Raw genomic sequence first — 18283 nt, 5'->3', positions numbered from 1 at the left:
TAACCAGCGGCCCGAAATCCCGCGCATGCGTCAAATTGATTCGACGCATGCGTGGAAGCATTGACCTTCCGCGTCAGAGAACGTCGGTGTCGTCTACGTCACCGCGTTCTCTGTCCGCGGGGAATTTGGTCTGATGGTGTGTACACACATCAGACCAAATTCACCCAGCAGACATGTCCAATGAAAACGGTCCGCGAACCGTTTTCATCGAACATGTCTGCTCGTCTGTAAGAGGCCTCACGCATCACACTCAGAGTATAGCTCTCAGATCTATAAAGCGGTCTATACTCCGAATGTGATGCGTAACAAAATATGCTTAAGTAACAATAAACAAAAACACTATGGGTGTTTTTTACGAAAGGCAAATACACTTTGCACTACAAGTTCACTTGAAAGTCCACTGAATGTGCACTTTCAAGTACAGTCGCTGTAGATCTGAGGCCGCGTACACACGACCGGTCCATCCGATGAGAATGGTTTTCATCGTTTCACCGCTGAAGCAGACCGATGGTCTGATGTGCGTACACACCATCAGTTCAAAAACCGATCGGGTCAGAACACGGTGACGTAAAACACACGATGTGCTGAAAAAAACGAAGTTCAATGCTTCCAAGCATGCGTCGACTTGATTCTGAGCATGCGCGGGTTTTGAACCGATGCTTTTGTGTACTAACCATCGGTTTTGACCGATGGTCAGCCGTCCATCGGTTCGATTTTAAAGCAAGTTCTCTAATTTTTGTCCGAAGGACAACAGACCAATGGGCCGTACACATGGTTGGTTTGGACCGATGAAACTGGACTTCAGGCCGTTTTCATCGGTTTGGACCGACCGCGCGTACGCGGCCTGAGGGGGACATGCAAGAAAAATAAAAAATAAATAAACAACAGCATTTTAGCATGCACATGATTGGATGATAAAATCAGCAGAGCTTCACCTCATTTCAGAGCTACCCCTCAGATCTACAGCGACTGCACTTCCAAGTGCACTTTTAGTGAAGAGTGGATTTGCCTTTTGTAAATAACCCCCTATGTATAATATGATATGTTGCTTATGTATGTTTTCTATTTTGAGTAGGCCATTTATTTGCTATTAACGCTAAGGAGGTCCCGAGGAAGCGAAATGCGTCGACTCCTTGGAACATACAGCAAAGATAATTGCTGGCAGATTATTTATAGGGCATACATCGCATCAGAGAACAATTTTCTATGTTTTGTATAATAATAATAATAATAATATTAATGTAATTCTGTAATAAACACCTATATATCCTAACACGTGTGTGTGACCGTTTCTCTCTGATACCAGTAAAGTCCAAAACCAAAAAGTATTTTTGGTAGATTGTTTTGTAGTCCATAGAGGTGAGCTGAGCAGGATTGATAAGACTTCTTGGGATTTCAGTACAGAAGAGACACTGAGGTGGATTTACTAAAGGCAAATTAGACTGTGCACTATGCAAGGGAACTTAGTAAATGAGGCGAGGCTTCACTTTGCAAAGAACACCCAATCGGGTGCAAGGCAAATAAATTTAAAAAAAAACTGTGTGTGTGAATAACACAAAGGGGTTGATTTACTAAAGGCAAAAAGACTGTGGCCCAGATTCTCAAAGGGCTTACGACGGCGCAACACCATGTACGCTGTCATAAGTCCTAATCTGGGCTGTCGTATCTATGCGACTTTTTCTTAGAATCAGTTACGCATAGATATCCAATAGATCAGACAGGCGTAAGGCTCTTACGCTGTCGGATCTAAAATGCATTTTTTTTTTTGCCGCTAGGTGTCGCCTCCGTCGTTTTCCCCGTCGAGTATGCAAATTAGCTAGATACAGGAATTTCCGAACGTAGGCGCGGTCGACGCAGTGAAGTTACGACGTTTACGTAAGGTTTGCGTGGCGTAAGGTTGCCCCTGCTATATGAGGGGCAACCAATGTTAAGTATGGCCGTCGTTCCCGCGTCAAAATTAAAAAATTGACATTGTTTGCGTAAGTCGTCCGTGAATGGGGCTGGACGCCATTTACGTTCACGTCGAAACCAATGACGTCCTTGCGACGTCATTTGGAGCAATGCACCCTGGGATATTTTCTGGACGGCACATGCGCAGTACGTTCGGCGCGGAAACGCGCTGAATTTAAATGCTCCACGCCCCCTACCCGGCTAATTTGAATTAGGCGGGCTTGCGCCGGGTGATTTACGCTACGCCGCCGCAACTTTACAGGTAAGTTCTTTGTGAATCAAGCACTTGCCTGTAAAACTTGCGGCGGCGTAACGTAAATGACATACGTTACGCCGCCGCAGAGATGCGACAAAATACGAGAATCTGGCCCTGTGCACTTTGCAAAGAGCAGTTGCCTTCTGGCAAGTGCAATTGCTCCAGAGCTTAGTAAATGAGGTAAAGTTTTACTTTACAAAGAATAGCCAATCACATGCAAGGGAAATAAAGAAACAGCATTTTTGCTTGCATCTGATTGGATGATGGAAGTCAGCAGTACTTCTAATCATTTACTAAACTCTGGAGCAACTGCTCTTGTGGAGTGCAAATGCCCTTTGCAAAATGCACTGTCTATTTGCCTTTAGTAAATCAACCCCACAGTGTACAAGTTTTTTTAAATGTGAACAGCTCTGTCCCCTGTATATATTATCCATTGTAAGCTGATTTGCTAGGCATTAGAGAAGCAGCAAAAATGCGCCACATACGCCCGTTTCTAATGCCAACAAGAGAAGTTCATTTTTAGGGATTACATACACTTTGTTCACACTGGTCCCTCTCTGTCCATAGACTTTATAAAGATGCCTTCATTTCTGTTTTTCACTCTCTCATAGATACTCAAGGTGAACGGCTCATCTCGTGTTGGTAAAATTAAAAAAGAAAATGTGAGAAATGCCTCCCATTACGTCTTCCAGTTCGAATCAAACATGAAAGCCGCTCTGAAATGTCTCTTCCTGAGCGCCTTCCTGTACATGGTGAGTGAGATGACACCTCCGTCACATACACAGACTTTATATAATAATAGTGTCTTTGTAAATCTCCAAAATACCCCCATCATGTGATTCAGGGGCGGATCCAGGGGGGGGCAACGGGGCAATTGCCACCCCCGAGAAATTTGTTTTAGTTGCGGAACTTGCAGGCGCCGGAGAGTCTGTGCGAGTTCGCGTACGAGTGACAGAGCTGGTGGGTGACAGCGTGGGCCTCGGTGTGTGGGCGGGCGGCTCGGTGGCGAGTGAGAGTCAGAGAGTGGGTGGTCAGCTGGGTGGCTCTGTGGGTGAGCAGGCGGCTGGCCAATCAACAGCGGCCGGAGGAGCAGAGAGATGACATGATCTCTCACCGCCCCGCGCCCGCCCAGCATTAACTTCCGCCCTGACGGTGCAGGAAGCAGAGAGATTACATCATCTCTCTGCTGCCTGACTCTGACAAGCAAATCATCACCTTAGCACGTGACAATCCGCAAGGTGTGGCAGGTGAGGTGGCAAGTGACAATCTGCATCTGGTGGCAGGCAAGTGACATTCCGAAACTTGTGGCAAGTGACAATCCGCAACATGGCAAGTGACAATCCGCAACATGTGGCAGGTGATGTGGCAAGTGATAATACGCAACATGTGGCAGGTGATGTGGCAAGTGACAATCCGCAACATGTGGCAGGTGACATGGCAAGTGACAATCCGCAACATGTGGCAGGTAACATGGCAAGTGACAATCTGCATCTGGTGGCAGGCAAGTGACATTCCGCAACTTGTGGCAGGTGATGTGGCAGGTGATGTGGCAAGTGACAATCCGCAACATGTGGCAGGTGAAGTGGCAAGTGACAATCCGCAATATGTGGCAAGTGACAATCCGCAACATGTGGCAGGTGAAGTGGCAAGTGACAATCCGCAACATGTGGCAAGTGACAATCCGCAACATGTGGCAGGTGATGTGGCAAGTGACAATATGCAACATGTGGCAGGTGATGTGGGAAGTGACAATACGCAACATGTGGCAGGTGATGTGGCAAGTGACAATCCGCAGCATGTGGCAGGTGACATGGCAAGAGACAATCCGCAACATGTGGCAGGTGACGTGGCAAGTGACAATCTGCAACATGTGGCAGGTGACATGGCAAGTGACAATCCGCAACATGTGGCAGGTGATGTGGCAAGTGACAATCCGCAACATGTGGCAGGTGATGTGGCAAGTGATAATACGCAACATGTGGCAGGTGATGTGGCAAGTGACAATCCGCAACATGTGGCAGGTGACATAGCAAGTGACAATCCGCAACATGTGGCAGGTGACATGGCAAGTGACAATCTGCATCTGGTGGCAGGCAAGTGACATTCCGCAACTTGTGGCAGGTGATGTGGCAAGTGAGAATCCGCAACATGTGGCAGGTGACATGGCAAGTGACAATCTGCATCTGGTGGCAGGCAAGTGACAATCTGCATCTGGTGGCAGGCAAGTGACATTCCGCAACTTGTGGCAGGTGATGTGGCAAGTGACAATCTGCAACGTGGCAAGCTGCATCTGGTGGCAGGTAGTGTGACAAGTGACACACTCAGGGCTCCCACTGATTCTGCATTATGGTGAGTTGAACCATTTGATTTTATATTACAATGTAATAATATAAAGAAAGAAAAGCCCGGAGCGACAAGAAAAAGAACGATAGCATAGGGCTGGCATGACTGGGGTGGAATCTGGGCAACGAATGGTTAAGGGTACAGGAGAGCTCTCAGGGGAGTGGCTGTAGGAGCAGTGCAGGCTAAGGGGGGGAGCGTTATATAGAGGGGGCGGGAGCGGCGCCAAAACCACACGCAGGCAGAGTGAGAGCAGGGAGGCAGGATTTCCCACCCACCCTCCCTTGTTTGTTTTATGTTGTGTGGTCCGTTTGTTTTTCTTTTCTTTCAGGGATAAGGAAGGGTTGTCACGACAGCGGAGGCGGTGTCCTTGGTCTTTGACGGTGACAGTGAACTGATGGAATGGAAATGGTTGGGGGGCTCATCGATGGGATGGCCCCCCCTATGGTGGTTATTGCAGTGGAACGGTGTCTGCTGCAATACAGTTACGGTACACTGCGGGTTAAAAAGGGGTCTCAGAGCTGGGTCGGCTGGAGGCCTGGGTATGGTAATTGGTACCGCAGTGTGGTGGTAAAAAGGTTAATGGGGGTTACTGTCAAGGACCAATTGTGACTGTTTTAAATATTAAAAGTGTTTGGTAAAAGTGTTAATAGTTAAAGTTGGAATGGTTGGACATTCCTATCATTAAAAATTTGGTTAAAGATTTATTTGGTTATAAAATATAAATGGCTGTTGTGGCCAATTTTTACTCCAATTTACTGTGTCGGTCTCATTACTGGGTTGTAATGGTTATGGGGAAAATGGGGGGTGGTAACAAGGGAATTAGTTAATGGAGGGAGGGGGTGTAAGAGAGAGTGGCACATTGAAACTACACTAGTCATGCGCTTCAAATCATCCTGATACCATAACAACCATGGTCCCGTGATCATTGAAGCACTAACACCAGTCACTTCCCTGATAAATTGCCCCCCCCCCCCAAAAAAAAATTCTGGTAGTGCCCCTCCCGAGACTAGACTCTGGATCCGCCCCTGGTGTGATTACTGTATTCATCTATATTATATACAATGGGCCAGATTCTCGTCCAGCGGCGTATCTCTGCGGCGGTAAAGCGTTCCATAGTCTAGGCCCTTGGACCGCGAATCTCCTTTCTCCTTTGGACTTGTATCTGGCTTTGGGTATCTGGAGGAAATTTTGATTGGTGGATCGCAGAACGCGATTGGGATTATGAGCTTTTATTTTTTCGCATAGATAATGGAGAGCATTCCCATAGATACATCTATGCGTTAGACAGAGTGCTTTAAAAGTGATTCTGTCTTTTACTGGTAACCAGTGAAGGGTTCTCAGTGAAGGTGAGATTGATTCCCAAGGTTTTTTCCCAATCACAAGTCTAGCGGCCGTATTTTGAACGACTTGTAGACGAGCGATTTGGTACTTGGGGAGTCCGAGGTAAAGGGCATTTGCATAGTCCAATCTTGAGTTTACAATAGCTCCCACCACGACCGCTATGTCTTCCTTGGGAATAAAAGGAGTAAGTCTGCGTAGTAGGCGCAGCAGATGGTGAGATCCGCTGACTACTGACCCTATTTGTGCGTCCAATGTCATGTGAGAGTCAAAGATGACCCCGAGACTTTTGACTTTGGCGCTAGGGGTGATGATTTTGCCCAGAATGGGCGGGGGGGTCCAAGTTGTTGTAGGTTGATTCATATGCTTGGCGTGAAACAGGAGAAGTTCTGTTTTCTCTCCGTTGAGTTTAAGATAACTCCTTGTCATCCAGTCCTCTATCAAAGAGAGGCATGTCTCTAGATTGAGGTGATGATCCTTTTTATTGCAAATGCGGAAATATAGTTGCGTGTCGTCTGCATATGAGTGGTAGAGCAGTTTTTGACTGCTAATAATCTCAAAAAGAGGGCGAAGATAGATCTTCAATAACACCGGCGACAGGGGGGATCCTTGAGGGACTCCGCACGATAATGTGCGTTTCTCAGAAGTGAAAGGTCCTTACTTCACTATTTGCGATCGGTTTTCCAAAAAAGAGGAGAACCAAGATAAATCGCCTTCTGCAACTCTGGCTACTTCAGCTAGCCGAGTCAATAAAAGCTTGTGGTCTACTGTGTCGAAGGCTGCGCTTAGGTCCAACAGAACCAGAAGACAAGATTCTCCTTCGTCTGCGGCCTCGAGAGCGTCGTCCCATATTTTGAGCAATGCGGTTTCTGTCCCGTGTCCAGGCCGGAATCCCGATTGAAATGGGTCAAGTAGGTTGTGGGTATCTAGATGCTGTTGCAGCTGTTGTACCACTACTTTTTCCATTACCTTTGAGAGTACATTTAGGCCTGTTATTGGACGACGGTGGAGTGGGTCCTTGGGGTCCAGGTTGGGTTTCTTCAAGATGGGTCGAATTATACCCTCCTTCAACTGGGAGGGCACTATGCCTTCCCTGAAGGATTGGTTGATAAGCTGCGTGATAGGAGGTGCCAGGATGTCGGCGCATTCCTTTAGCAGTTTAGTGGGGATGATATCATTCGGCGCGGTGCTGTTACGCAGATTACCGATGATATTTTTAGTGGCATGGATAGAGATAGGTTCCAGCGTGAACTTACCTGGTTGTGGTGAATTACTGCAGGTATTGTGTAAATCATTACGGGGAGGGTTGAGGGGGGAATTATTTTGCTGAATGCTTTGTCGGATCCCCTCGATTTTATTAATGAAGTAATCCGACAATTCACTGCAAAATTCTTGTGAGTCCGAATTGGGGGCTTCAAGACATCCTGGATTCATGGTCTGAGTGACCAATTTGAAGAGTTCGCGTGGGCGATTAAGGGCGCTGTTGATAGCCTCAGAAAAATAGTTTTTCTTGGCTTTGAAGATTTCTTTGTGGTATTTTCTTGTTGTTGCTTTGTAGACAATGAGGTTCTCATCTGAAGAGCTTCTTTTCCAGGCGGCTTCCGCCCTTCTACGCTCTTGCTTCAATAATGCCAGTTGGTTGTTGAACCAGCTGGAGTTATTTTTCCGGATGCGGGTTTTACGTTTCGGCGCTATTAAGTCGGCTGACTGTAATAGGGCTGTGTTTATGGTATCCAGTGTTTCTTCAGCTGTTTGATGCAGCTGAATTGTATTTATTTTTTTCCTTAACGTGGCTTTGAAGAGTTCCGAGTGGAGCTTCTTCTGACATCTAGTCCAGTGTGTTGTCACTAGATTTGATGTTTTAGTTTAGGGTGGGAAATCGGAAATAATGAATTTAATTGCATGGTGATCTGTCCATGGCAATGGTTCATTTTCCAAGATTTTTATTTCCAGATCTTGTCTGAAAATAAGATCAAGTGTGTGACCTGAAGCATGTGTGGGCCCACATACTAGTTGTTGTAGCCCTAATCCTTCGAAGTGATCAATGCAGGCGTCGGCAACGGGGTCTTGCGGGGAGTTGGCCCAGAGATTGAAGTCCCCGAGCAGCAAAAGGTGTTTGCTGTTAAGGCTATAGGTGGAGATAAAGTCCGTCAATGATGGGAGAAACTGCGATTTTGGGACGGTCTCCTGGGAGTTTGTTTGTAGTTGCAGGGTAAGGGTTTCCATAAATGGAAGAGGGTTTTGAAGGACAGGTTTAGTGATTGCAAGATGAGTCTTATGGATCACCGCCAGTCCTCCTCCTCTTTGCCCTATTCTGTTTTCAGTTATGATACGATAGTTTTCTGGCACCAGTTCTCCTAAAATGGTGTTACAGTCTGCTGTAAGCCAGCTCTCTGTAATAAAGAGGCAGTCTAAATCATATTGTAGAATGAAATCATGGATTTCCAGTCTGTGTTTTACTGCCGATCTTGTGTTGATCAAAGCACATGATATATGCTTAGGCTGGGGTAAACGGCTGAGATTTTTGATAGTCGATCGTCGATCGATTCTCAAAAGTCGCTCAGTTCTTAGGGCTTTTTTAGTGATGGCTGGTAGTATTGCGGCAAATTGCCTCAGATTGAAGTTTTTCCCAAACGGAGCATGTGCCGTCCGTGTAATTTTCCAGTGTGCATTGCTCCAAAGTACGCCGCAAGGACGTCATTGGTTTCGACGTGAACGTAAATGATGTCCAGCCCCATTCACGGACGACTTACGCAAACGACGTAACTTTTTTAAATTTTTACGCGGGAACGACGGCCATATTTAACATTGGTACACCGCAGTTATGCCTCATATAGCAGGGGCAACATTACGCTGGGAAAAGCCTAACGTAAACGGCGTATCTTTACTGCGTCGGCCGCGCGTACGTTCGGGAATTTAGCTAATTTAAATATTTCGACACGTAAATCAGCTTACACGCCCCTAGCGGCCAGCGGAAAAATGCAGTTACGATCCGACGGCGTAAGAGACTTACGCCTGTCAGATCTAATGGATATCTATGCGTAACTGATTCTAAGAATCAGGCGCATAGATACGACGGCTCGGATTAGGACTTACGACGGTGTACATGGCGCTGCGCCGTCGTAAGTCCTTTTTAGAATCTGGGCCAGGGTGTTTATATATTTAAATTCCTTGGCTCTACAACTTTCTATTGTCTTTATAAACTTTGTTACACTTCCTGGTACTCTGCTATAAAATTACACCTAAAATGCACTTTATGGCACCATAAAGATTTATTTCTGAATTTTCCTGCAGTATTACGTGACCTTTAAAGTATATTGCCACCTTCCTTTCCTTCAAGTCAAACCCGAACACTTTAGCGGCACACAGCAATTTTTTTTGTAGTATAAACTATACATATATTTTGCTATTAAATAACATTTCTAATCATATGAAGGTAATCACAAGAGTTTCTTTACATCTGAATCCACAGAGTTCCCTTACACTGTAAGGAAGGACTCTGCAGACTCTTTTGTAAAGGATAACTCTGGGGACTCCAACATAAGGGATGCTCTGGGAACCCTGATTTTAGGGGGAAAACTGAGAACTCTGATGTACGGAGAAGACTCTGATATAAGGGGGCCTCTGGTGTAAAGGGAAAATCTGATGTAAGGGGTGCTCTTAGAACCCTGATTTACCTTAGTGTACTCATTTAGAGGCAGGAGAGAGAAGGGGGGAGACTTCAGTCACAGACAGGGATAGATGGTGAGCTTACTCACCCATTGGTGATCAGCACCTCTCATCCAGATGTATCTGTGGCTGCTGGACTTCAAATTTCTGGCCCCAACTTTCCTTTTCTGAGGCACAGTGCCGGGGATTGGAGTGTGGGCAGACACAGAGGGGTAGAAGTAGGGGAAGAGGTGCAGATCAAGCCCTCGCTCCTCTCCCATCTGTGCGTGTGTTTGGGGGTTAATAGTGCTGGCTTTGGGCAGTGTGAAAGAGCGTGTAACAGACACTCTCAGCTTAGACAACTGCAGCCAGAAACCCGGCTGGGAAGCCATAGTCCAGTCTAAATAATGTGTCCGGGTTTCAGGCAGTCTGAAACCCGTACACATGATTCCAAACCCGAACTATGCGGGTGAATCCTGGACAGGTGTCAACCCTAATTGCACCCTAATCTAAGCCAAGCCCAACCCCTGAAAAACAACCCCACACCATAATCTCTCCTCTACCAGATGATTTGGACCAGTGTGCAAAGCAAGGTCCATTAAGACATGGATGAGTGAGTTTGGGGTGGAGGAACTTGACTGGCCTGCAGTGCACAGAGTCCTGACATCAACCCAATAGAACACCTTTGGGATGAATTAGAGCGGAGACTGCAAGACAGGCCTTCTCGTCCTACATCAGTGCATGGCCTCACAAATGCTCTTCTGGAAGAATGGTCAAAAATTCCCATAGACACACTTCTAAACCTTGTGGACAGCCTTCCCAGAAGAGTTAAAGCTGTTATAGCTGCAAAGGGTGGGCCAACTCCATATTGAACCCTACGGACTAAGACTGGGAAGCCATTAAAGTTCACGTGCGTGGAAAGGCACGCGTCCCAATAATTTTGGTAATATAGTGCAAGTCAAACACACTTGTTCTAACCTCCTCTCTGTGGACAAAGCAACTTGCTCCCAGAAATTGGTGTGTATGTCCTTTTAAGGCTCCAACTCTGCTGCCATTGGTTGGGATATGCGCATATAAAAGAGGAGAAGTCGCTCATAGTGCCATCAGTTTATTAAAAACCATAAAAGCAAAGGCCAATATTGCACTGAGCCATATATGCTCATACACATAATTTAAAACATCTCAGTATTGTTTTTTTAATTAACTTACATTTTTTCGGCTCTAACTTGAAGTGACGTCACCCGACTCCACCCGGCGCGTTACGTCACAAATCATGTGACTTCCTCATGGGAAAAAGACCTACATTAACTATTTGAAGTTGAGATTTATAGACTCACACCTTTAAGTGGGACTTCACATTGTTTTGAATGAACTTTGCAATGGGGTTGATTTACTAAAACTGGAAAATCAGGTTTTATCGTCAAAGTTTAATTGAACAAGCTGAAGTTAGAAGCCGATTGGCTAACGTGCACAGCTGCAACAGATTTTGCACTCTCCAGTTTTAGTAAATCAACTCCATTGTGTCTATTTACATTAATTTTGTTTTATGTTACTGTGTCTATTATGGAGAATTAACTAATTTTGAAGATTTTAAAAAGCAAGCAAGGATTTGCCTTTCCGCACCCAGGTAGCTCTGAATTTTTTTTTAATCTTATTGTGTAGTAGCACCCTACCTCTGCTTTATTTTACTGGGACTCGAGTCTAGAGTGATGAGACCAAGATAAATGGTTTTGGAACTGATAGGTTCAAAACTGAATGGCATTGAAAAGATGTGGAGTGGGGGCGTGGCTTGAACATGGCTGAGTGAAGCTGCTTTTCTCTAGAGCTCCCACCTCGGCCTTCCTTACCCGGCAATACTGCATTGACAACCGGTATTCAATCAGCAAAAAGGCATAGAACGAGAGCAGCGACGCGGGGGACCCCATCTGGGAAAAGCCTGGGGGAAATCCACAGATATTTCAAGCAGCTGCAAGGAATATCTCCTGGCGCCAGAGTAGTGGCACCCCGAAGGCCCTACACGTGGCACCACGCAGAAGGCCCCATCCCTGGAGGCTTGTGCTCCCACTTCTAGCCCCTCACCTACACAAGACCGCCCAAGGAAAGACCCAGCCGAGATGTCTTCCCCTCAGCCTCCTGAGTGTCCCATGCTGGACCAAGACATTCGGGCCTTACTGCAAGCCCTCCCCACCAGAATGGACATTGAGGCACATACTCTGTCTGGAGGAGACCCACAGGAGAGATATACAGGAGGTGAGGGGAGAAGTATCTACCTTTGCAGAACGGGTTACAACAGGGAAAGAATCGGTCTCCACGCTGGCAGGATGGGTGACGGCACTGGAGCAAGCCCGGGACCAACACTGTGATACCGCCATAGCATTGCAGCTCCATCTAGAGGACATCGAAGACCGGAGCCGCCGGAACAATCTGCGGCTCCGAGGAATACCATAGGGCAGAGAACCTGGGAGACACGGTCAGGGATATATTCCGCTTGGTTCTGGAGGACCCAGAGGCTGACATCGAGATGGACCAGGTACACAGGGCTCTGGGCCCAAGACCGGCAGACCCGACCAGACCATGGGACGTAGTGTGCAGACTCCACCACTACGTGCAGAAGGAGAATGTCCTCCGCTGAACCTGAGACCATGGTGATGTGGAGGTGGAGGGAGCGCGAGTGAGGATCCTGCCTGATCCTTTCTAGGGCGACACTGAGACGCAGGGCAACATTGAGACCCGTCCTCGACCTGGCGAAACAACTAGGCTTCACATACCGGTGGGGATACCCACTGGCCGTAACCTTCCGCAAGGAAACAACCGCTTCACCCTACAGACCATGGGTGATGGAGCCTGGCTCATGCTCGGTGGCCACTAGAGAAGCGGGTGCCGGACCCCCCCATTATGGTTCTCACATTGAGCCCAAGCCCTGGTGAAAGATGGCACTGTATAACAGAGTGACGGAGAGGCTCTGTCTATCCACCAACCCACCTAGGCCTGCGCTCCATATCCAGAATTTTTCTGGGGGGTGCTCTAGCCAGTTAGGCTACTTTAGTTCCTCTATAGAGCTGCACACTCTGGTGACAGCCTTTTTCTGCTCTTTCTCTTTCTTGGGTTAGACCACCTCTGTCTACTATCTCCGCTCTTGGCTTAACCTTAACCTTACATCCCCCCCCTGACCTCAGGGCCCCCTGACTCGCAGAAATGGACACCCTCAACATGGTTTCGCTGAATGCGAAAGGTCTAAACACGTCTGAAAAAAGGCGGATGCTACTTCACGACATGAGACGCATTAAAGCTGACGTCATAATCTTACAGGAAATGCACTTTAGAGACAACAACTTACCGATACTCAAGAACAGATTTTACCCGGTAGTTTACCACTCCACATACGCAAAGGCTAAGTCCAGAGGAGTCTCCAATTTATTTTCAGCTAAATTACCATGGACATGCATAGACAAGAAAACTGACGGGGAGGGGAGATACCTTTTCCTGAGGGGTCGGATTGGAGACGTGGAAGTAACTTTCGCAAACTTGTATGCTCTGAAACGCCACATTATAAAGCTCCTGTAATACTCGGTAGGGCAGTTAATAGTGGGGGGCGACCTTAATATACCCTTAACGCCGACAGAAGACCGATTAATACTTGGCGCCTCTTTCACCCGGGAGAGAGGGACTACATATTCTACTCCAGACCACATCAGACGTACTCTTGCATCGACTACTTCTGATCCCCCACAGACACCTCCACGCGATTAGAGACACCACCATCGGATCAGTAACTTGGTCGGAACACGCTCCGATAACTTTGAGATATGCCCAATCAGATGCTCGTGCAGCACAAAGACCACTATGGAGACTTAACGAGAGCCTGCTGCAAGAGCCTGAAGTCATGACTGATGTTATTAAAGAGATAGGACACTATTTTGATACCAACAAGACTCCAGATAGCGACATTGGGGTGGTGTGGGAAGCCCACAAGGTGGTGATTCGGGGGGTACTTATCAAACACTGTGCCTGACAATTGAATTCACTATTACTCAAGCTCCAAACACTGGAGACGAAACACAAGCAAACCCCGACCAGACAATACACTGTCCGCACACAGGTCACTGACTTGCTGCAATTCAAAGCCAAAGCGGCATTACAGGTCTGCAGGAGAAAAGTTTACGAATCTGGCGACAATTGCGGGAGACTCTTGGCCCAAACAGGCAAGCCTCTTACATACCACATATCACCCCCCCCCCCCCCACAGGACAGAAAGCCTACCTACCCCATCACATAGCACAGGAGTTTAGATCCTTCTATGACTCCCTTTACAATCTGAACACGTCACAACCCACCCAAGACAAGACTTCAGATTACATAACTATATCCCTCATGCCATCCCTGCCAGCTGAAGCTAAAGATATACTAGAGGAACCCATCACACCCCCGGAACTGCAACTAGCATTAGGCCGCCTTAAACCGGGCAAGGCGCCGGGACCGGATGGTCTTACTATCCCGTACTACAGGGCACTACTTCCCTCATTGGGCCAAAATCGAGTTAAAGTATATAATGACCTGAGATTGGTTAAACAGTAAAGACCCTGCACAATGCGGGAGTTATCGCCCAATATCTCCCTTTTGAATACTGACCTTAAACTCTTTAACACGATTATAGCTTCCAGACTGCAACAGCACTTGACACAGCTTATACACTTAGATCAAGTCGTATTTGTCCCAACTAGGGAGGCCAGAGACAACACCACAAAGGTACTAAGTTTGCTTCACAGTGTGTCTTTCTCGGAAAGGATGCCGAAAAGGCGTTCGACCGGGTGAGCTGGAAATTCATGATCGCCACACTGAAACACATGCTGAATTGGATATCCGTGGCTTATTCAAACCCAACGGCCAAGGTGAGAGCGAATGGGGTGCTCTCCGATGCGTTCCCGATTACTAATGGGACAAAACAGGGCTGCCCGCTCTCGCCCTTATTTGCGCTCTCCCTGGAGCCATTTCTGTGCCAGGTGAGACTAAACCCAGACATCACCGGGATAGAGGTGAATAAATTGCACTATAAAGTCTCGGCTTATGCAGATGACTTGATGTTCTCACTTACGAATCCAGATACCTCTCTCCCTAACTTAATGCGTGAATTTGACATATATGGTCAACACTCCAATCTTAAAATAAACTTCCGAGTAGCGATGGGGGTAGGTTTATCACAGACGCAGCTTTCCCGTCTCCGTTCTAGCTTTAACTTACAGTGGATGGATGCGGCCTTGATGTACCTAGGTACACATATCCCCCCAAAATTTTCACAACTATTCCAGCTAAATTTCCTGCCTCTCCTTCAAAATGTCAAGAAACTGTTGGATCAATGGGACAGCGGCCTACACTCTTGGTTTGGCCACTGTAACATTCTCAAGATGTCGATCTTGCCCAAGTTTCTGTACCTCATGCAAGCCCTACCGATACACAAACCCCCGGACTACTTTAAACAAACTTTGGACACAGCTAGAACAAGCACAGACTGACATTCCCCTCCAAAGGGCCCCATGGTGCTATGAGGCTTTACCACCGGGCCTCAAACGCCAGCCTCTGATTGGCAACACTGTCAAAATCAGTGCACAGCTGATAACCCAGTCATACCTTTTTACCCGTAATTAAACTTTACAACCCATTTTTGGGAACCCCCAGTTCGAACCGGCATAAAAGACAGGATATTTCATGACTTGCGCAAAGCGGGACTGTTCCAGGCCTCCCACTTTGGCTCCGCGGATCTGTGGAAGAAGGTTGCAGAGCTGTCAGACCCGGCTGGACTTCATGAGGGCCCTTCAGCTTAACCACTTTCTTCCATCCTTCACGACTACCAATCAGACCCTCACGTCTTTGGAGGAACTCTGTACGGGGACTGAGGCGGTGCCACATACACTCTCCCTGACATACAACATGCTTATCACTCCACCAGGGGAACTGGAGCTCCTAAGCCTCACTAGATGGGGAAGGGAACTAAATTGCACCTTCACGACACACAAGAAGCAACACATACTCAAATTTACACACACATCTTCCCTGTGCATAAAGATTCAGGAAACAAATTACAAGCTACTCACACGCTGGTACAGAACCCCAGCTCTATTAAAAAAATTCTTTCCTACAACGTCAGATCTCTGCTGGCATTGTCAAAGGGAAAAAGGCACACTTCTGCACATTTTCTGGTCTTGCCCCCAACTCCAGGAATACTGGGAGGAGATCCGCCGACTAGTTCAGAAATTCACAGATCGGGTGGTCCCGGACGACCCGGCATATTTTCTCTTACACGCCAATGACACTCCTGCCCGGATTTATTAAAAATCTGTTGTGTGCCACTTATTAGATGCAGCCAAGGCCTGCATTCCATTACACTGAAAATCTCCACACCCGCCGACCAGTCTCCAATGGTTCAAAAAGGTCGACAACATCAATAAGATGGAAGACCTAATCCTGACAAACCAAGATAGGCAAGAAGCATATTTCAATACATGGCAATTATGGAATGTCTTCAGGTATTCGGTGGAGGGACAGGCCCTCAGGGGAGAAAGTCCGGTAACATGAGACGTTGTGCTCCCTTTTTCAATAGTGACCCGAGTCTGGCCATGCACTCTGAAACTGATATCCTTACTGGCATGGTGGGGGATGGAACCAGTGTCTGTGAGTCCCCCCCCCCCCCTCTTTTCTCTGTTTTTATTTCCTGTTATAAAAAAAAAAAAGAAAAGATGAGGAGTACAAAGAAAAATGCATGGTGCCTACAGTGAGGCATGATGGTGGCAGTGTCTTTCTGTGGGGCTGCATGAGTGCTCTTGGTGTCGGGAAACTGCATTTCATTGATGGTACCATGAATTCACAGATGTACTGCTCTATATTGAAAGGGAAGATGCTACCATCATTCCATTCCCTTGGTCGTCATGCACTTTTCCAACATGACAATGTTTCAAAACACAGATGGAAAAAGTCAGACGCAATTTTTTCATCGGATATTCCGACCGTGTGTGCCCCATCAGAATTTTTTTCTGTCGGAATTTAGAAAGAGAACATGCTCTCTTTTTTTTCCCACGCAAATTCCGTTCGTCTGTAGGGAACTCCGACGGAGAAAAAAACACACATGCTCAGAATCAAGACGACGCATTCTCGGAAGCATTGAACTTAATTGTTCTCGGCTCGTCGTAGTGTTGTACGTCACCGCGTTCTTGACGGCCGGAATTTGGTGTGACATTGTGTATGCATAACAACTTGAACGGAATTCCATCGTAAAAATCCATCAGAGTTTATCCCGAAGGAAAAAATCCGATCGTGTGTACAAGGCTTAAGGGCTCTTTCACACGTCCGTTACGTTCGTCCGTTTTTTGGACGTCCGTTAACGGACCGCAATGCTTCCCTATGGGCTCGCGTCCGTTAGCGGATGAGCATCCGCTAACGTCCGTTAGCATCCGTCTCCGTTCAGTTCCGTTTTTTTGGACGGAAGAAAACCCTATTTTTCTTCCGTCTAAAAAACGGAACGGACGAAAAACGGACGTTAACGGATGATCCGTTTATCATCCGTTCCGCTAACATCCGTTTTTCTATGTAAAAAGCCCCAAAAAAATAAAAAAAAAACGGATGAAAAAACTGATGCAAAAACTGATGCAAAAACTGATGCAAAAACTGATGCAAAAACTGATGAAAAACTGATGAAAAACTGATGGAAAAACGGATCAACTGATGAAAAAAAAACTGATCTGAAAAACTGAACGGACGTGTGAAAGAGCCCTAAGACTCAGTTTTTTCAAAATGTTGTAAATTGTTCTTGTGTTCATTGATTTATTGATTAAAATCTTACTTTTCAAAAAGGGTACTGTATAATCATTTATGCTGTGCACTGTATCTACTTACTCTCTCTCTAAGTTTACTCATTTTTATTTATTTCCAAAGGATTTCTTTATGTATGAGAACCTTGGATTGGATCTTTCAACCGGCAATAACCGATGGTTCATTCCTCCAAGTCCACACAGTGGAAGCGCCTGGTTTGGTGGATCCTGGAGGGGAGGAGACTGGGGTGGAGACTGTGGGGGAGGAGACTTTGGTGGAGCAGACTTTGGTGGAGGAGATTTTGGAGGAGGAGATTTTGGAGGAGGAGATTGTGGAGGAGGAGATTGCGGTGGAGGAGGAGACTGCGGGGGTTGTGACTAATGATGTGAGAAACATTATTTGCTTGGTTCGGTTAAGTTTATTACGATAAGTCATACACAGAGGATCGAAATATAGATTAAAATGAACAGGATTCAGTACCTATATATTTTCTAACTCAAGCATGCCAAATCCAATTGGAACCAAGTGCTAAACTCAATAGGATAACCACAACTGGCTACACATGGCTAATTGCAAAACTACCAACACACTGTACAATTTAACCATTCCATTATAAGTTTTAAAATAATAAACTTTCATTGCTGACATTTACTATGAAGGCATAGCTCCCAACTGTCCCTGATTTTGAGGGACTGTCCCTGATTTGGAGCAATGTCCCTCTGTCCCTCATTCCTGCTCATTTGTCCCTCATTTTGGTCTGATCTATATAGTTGTATATAAAATGCACTTTTTATCTTTCAAAAGGTGTTTCACATTACTAATTTTTTCATCCCAATTCTAAATTGCTGCATTTGTACATTTTAAAAGCCAATTTAAGAGGAATAGTAGTGGTAAAAAAAAGTCCTTGATGATTTAATTAACCTTTTTTTGGTTAATTCTCCTTTAAGG

The 18283-nt window shown here is 46.3% G+C and overlaps 1 protein-coding gene across 1 annotated transcript; it reads left to right on the top strand.

Moving 5' to 3' along the window:
- Positions 1–2824: 2824 nt before the first annotated feature.
- LOC120933580 (keratin, type I cytoskeletal 10-like) lies at positions 2825–18018 on the top strand. The gene is made up of 2 exons (XM_040346865.1): positions 2825–2958; positions 17459–18018. Exons 1-2 carry the CDS (start codon positions 2911–2913, stop codon positions 17714–17716), a joined length of 306 nt encoding a protein of 101 aa, XP_040202799.1. The 5' UTR covers positions 2825–2910; the 3' UTR covers positions 17717–18018.
- The last annotated feature ends 265 nt before the right edge of the window (positions 18019–18283 follow it).

The sequence above is a fragment of the Rana temporaria genome, chromosome 3, assembly GCF_905171775.1.
Source record: "Rana temporaria chromosome 3, aRanTem1.1, whole genome shotgun sequence".
NCBI lineage: Eukaryota > Metazoa > Chordata > Amphibia > Anura > Ranidae > Rana > Rana temporaria.
This window is presented reverse-complemented; position numbering and strand designations above follow the sequence as displayed.

What these genes read in the sequence shown, in the direction of transcription:
- LOC120933580 (XM_040346865.1), top strand. Translation starts at nt 2,911, where the DNA reads ATGAAAGCCGCTCTGAAATGTCTCTTCCTGAGCGCCTTCCTGTACATG. An exon ending in TGAGCGCCTTCCTGTACATG is followed by an intron (nt 2,959 to 17,458) that starts GTGAGTGAGATG and finishes TTATTTCCAAAG; the next exon opens with GATTTCTTTATGTATGAGAA.